This window comes from Humulus lupulus, chromosome 3 (genome assembly GCF_963169125.1).
Source record: "Humulus lupulus chromosome 3, drHumLupu1.1, whole genome shotgun sequence".
NCBI lineage: Eukaryota > Viridiplantae > Streptophyta > Magnoliopsida > Rosales > Cannabaceae > Humulus > Humulus lupulus.
In genome coordinates this window covers 239,846,195-239,848,228 of record NC_084795.1, presented here as the reverse complement: position 1 = coordinate 239,848,228, position 2,034 = coordinate 239,846,195, and the positions used below count along the sequence as shown (strand labels likewise).

Sequence of the window (2,034 nt, the reverse complement as noted above, 5' to 3'; positions counted from 1 at the left end):
CATTTTACCAGAGGATCGATCCGAACAGGTTTTGCAAGAGGTTCAACAAAAGAAAGTGAGTGGATCGGAGGGAGATGTTGTGGCTGACATAGAGCAAAGTTTGAGTTTGGGAGATAGGCATGGGTCTGGATGTAAGCAGGATGTGACGATGGCTCGTCAGGGTAAAGGCTCCCAGCTGAATGAGGGAATGGTTGACGGAATGGACACGGAGGTGCCCAATGTTGCTTGGGCGGACAGGTGCGAAGATGGTGATAGGGGCATGGAAGGGGATTTCCAGTCGGATTCACAGCTTCATTGGCAGCAATTCTGCACGAGTAAGCTCTCTTTCTCTGAACCAAAGCTGGAATACACTGAACCTATTTTTCGAAATGGACAGAAGCTGGCTCAAGTGGATGCTAAATAAGTGAGGATTCAATCTGCAAATTGGAGTTCTGTCGTGGTTTGTATGGTGCTTGGAGCAAATCCTCCAATGGCTGTGTTTGAGGGTTTCATAAAAAGGGTTTGGGGTCATCTAGGGATAGCCCAGATTTCTAGAATGACTTTGGGGCTTACATTTGTGAAATTCAATGACGAAGCAACAAGAGATCATGTCCTTGAGAATGGATTTCTTCAATTCGATAGGAAACCCGTCATAGTGCGGCCATGGACAGCTGATCTTAGTGCAATTCGTATGGTTCATTCGGTTCCATTGTGGATTCGTCTTCATGATTTTGGGCTACAGTATTGGGGGAGTAAGTGTCTCAGTGCGTTGGTTAGTACGATTGGCAAGCCTCTTCTTGTGGATAAATTTACTAAGGAGCTCTCTCGTGTTCAGTTTGCGAGGGTGTTAGTTGAGATGGAAATCACAGATAATCCTCCGCGAAGTTTCCAGTTTATCAATGAACATGGTCAGGTGGTTGAACAAGGAATAGAGTATGAGTGGTTGCCTACTAAATGTAAGAGCTGCTCTGGTTTTGGGCATACTATGGCAGAGTGTCGGAAGGACCATAAGGCAGTTTGGGTGGAAAAAGTTACTCATCCTACTGATGAGAAACTTATGGAAAGAACAGTAAGTTCAGAGGGTGCTAAGGTAGAGGTTAAGAATAAGAAAGAGGAGGGGTCTAAATCAAATGAAGAAGTAGTAGCAAGTGAAGGTGACGTGTCTCTTTTAGAGGAGAAGAATTCTGGGATGGTTGTAGAGCAGAACAAGGAAGTGCAATGGCTTACACCCAGGCGGGTTAGTTCTCAGAGACAGGGTTTTTCTACTGGTGCCAATAAAATGGCTGGGCTGGCTCAAACACAAGGAAATCATTTTGGTATTTTGCAGGAACAGGAAAGGGGTAGTAAGGTTGGGAATATTGCTGCTAGTTCATCTAATGGATAACTGTCCTATAATGAGTTGGAATATAAGGGGACTGAACAGAATGAATAAACAAATTTCAGTCCAAGATCTGTTTAGGAAGAATAAGATTGGTATTGGAGGTTTAATGGAAACTAAATTGCGTGGTAATAAAATTGATGATTTCATGGAAAATAAATTTCCTAATTGGGACTATTTCACTAGCCCAAGCACAGAAGGAAGGCTATTAATTCTTTGGCGGAGGGGGATTGCTAATTTGAGCATCTTGGAAGACTCTCCTCAATTGGTTCACTGTCAAGTCAGGTTGGTCAGTCACAAGTATAGTTTCTATATCACGTTTGTTTATGGTTTCCACTCAGTTGATACTAGGAGGAGCCTATGGCGTGATCTATCTCGCATATCACTTTCTGTCCATGCGTGGATGGCTATTGGGGATTTTAACGCTCCATTTTCAGTTGATGATAGGTCTGGTGGTTGCTCTATAGCAAGCTCTGAATTGGTTGATACTAATGGGTGGAAAACTACTGCTAAAGTTGAAGCAATCAAGAGTATAGGTTCTTATTTCACCTGGACAAATAACCAAGAAGGTTTAGTAAGGATCTATTCCAAAATAGATCATGCTCTCATAAATGAAGAATGGCTGGACATTTTTCCTCAAAGTTTGGCTGTTTTTCAATGGGAGGTGGTGTCGGATC

The 2,034-nt window shown here is 42.9% G+C and overlaps 1 protein-coding gene across 1 annotated transcript; it reads left to right on the top strand.

Annotated features, from left to right (window-relative positions):
• Positions 1-469: 469 nt before the first annotated feature.
• On the top strand, positions 470-1,363 carry LOC133825499 (uncharacterized). The gene has a single exon (XM_062258430.1). The coding sequence runs from the start codon at positions 470-472 to the stop codon at positions 1,361-1,363; it is 894 nt and encodes a 297-aa protein (XP_062114414.1).
• The last annotated feature ends 671 nt before the right edge of the window (positions 1,364-2,034 follow it).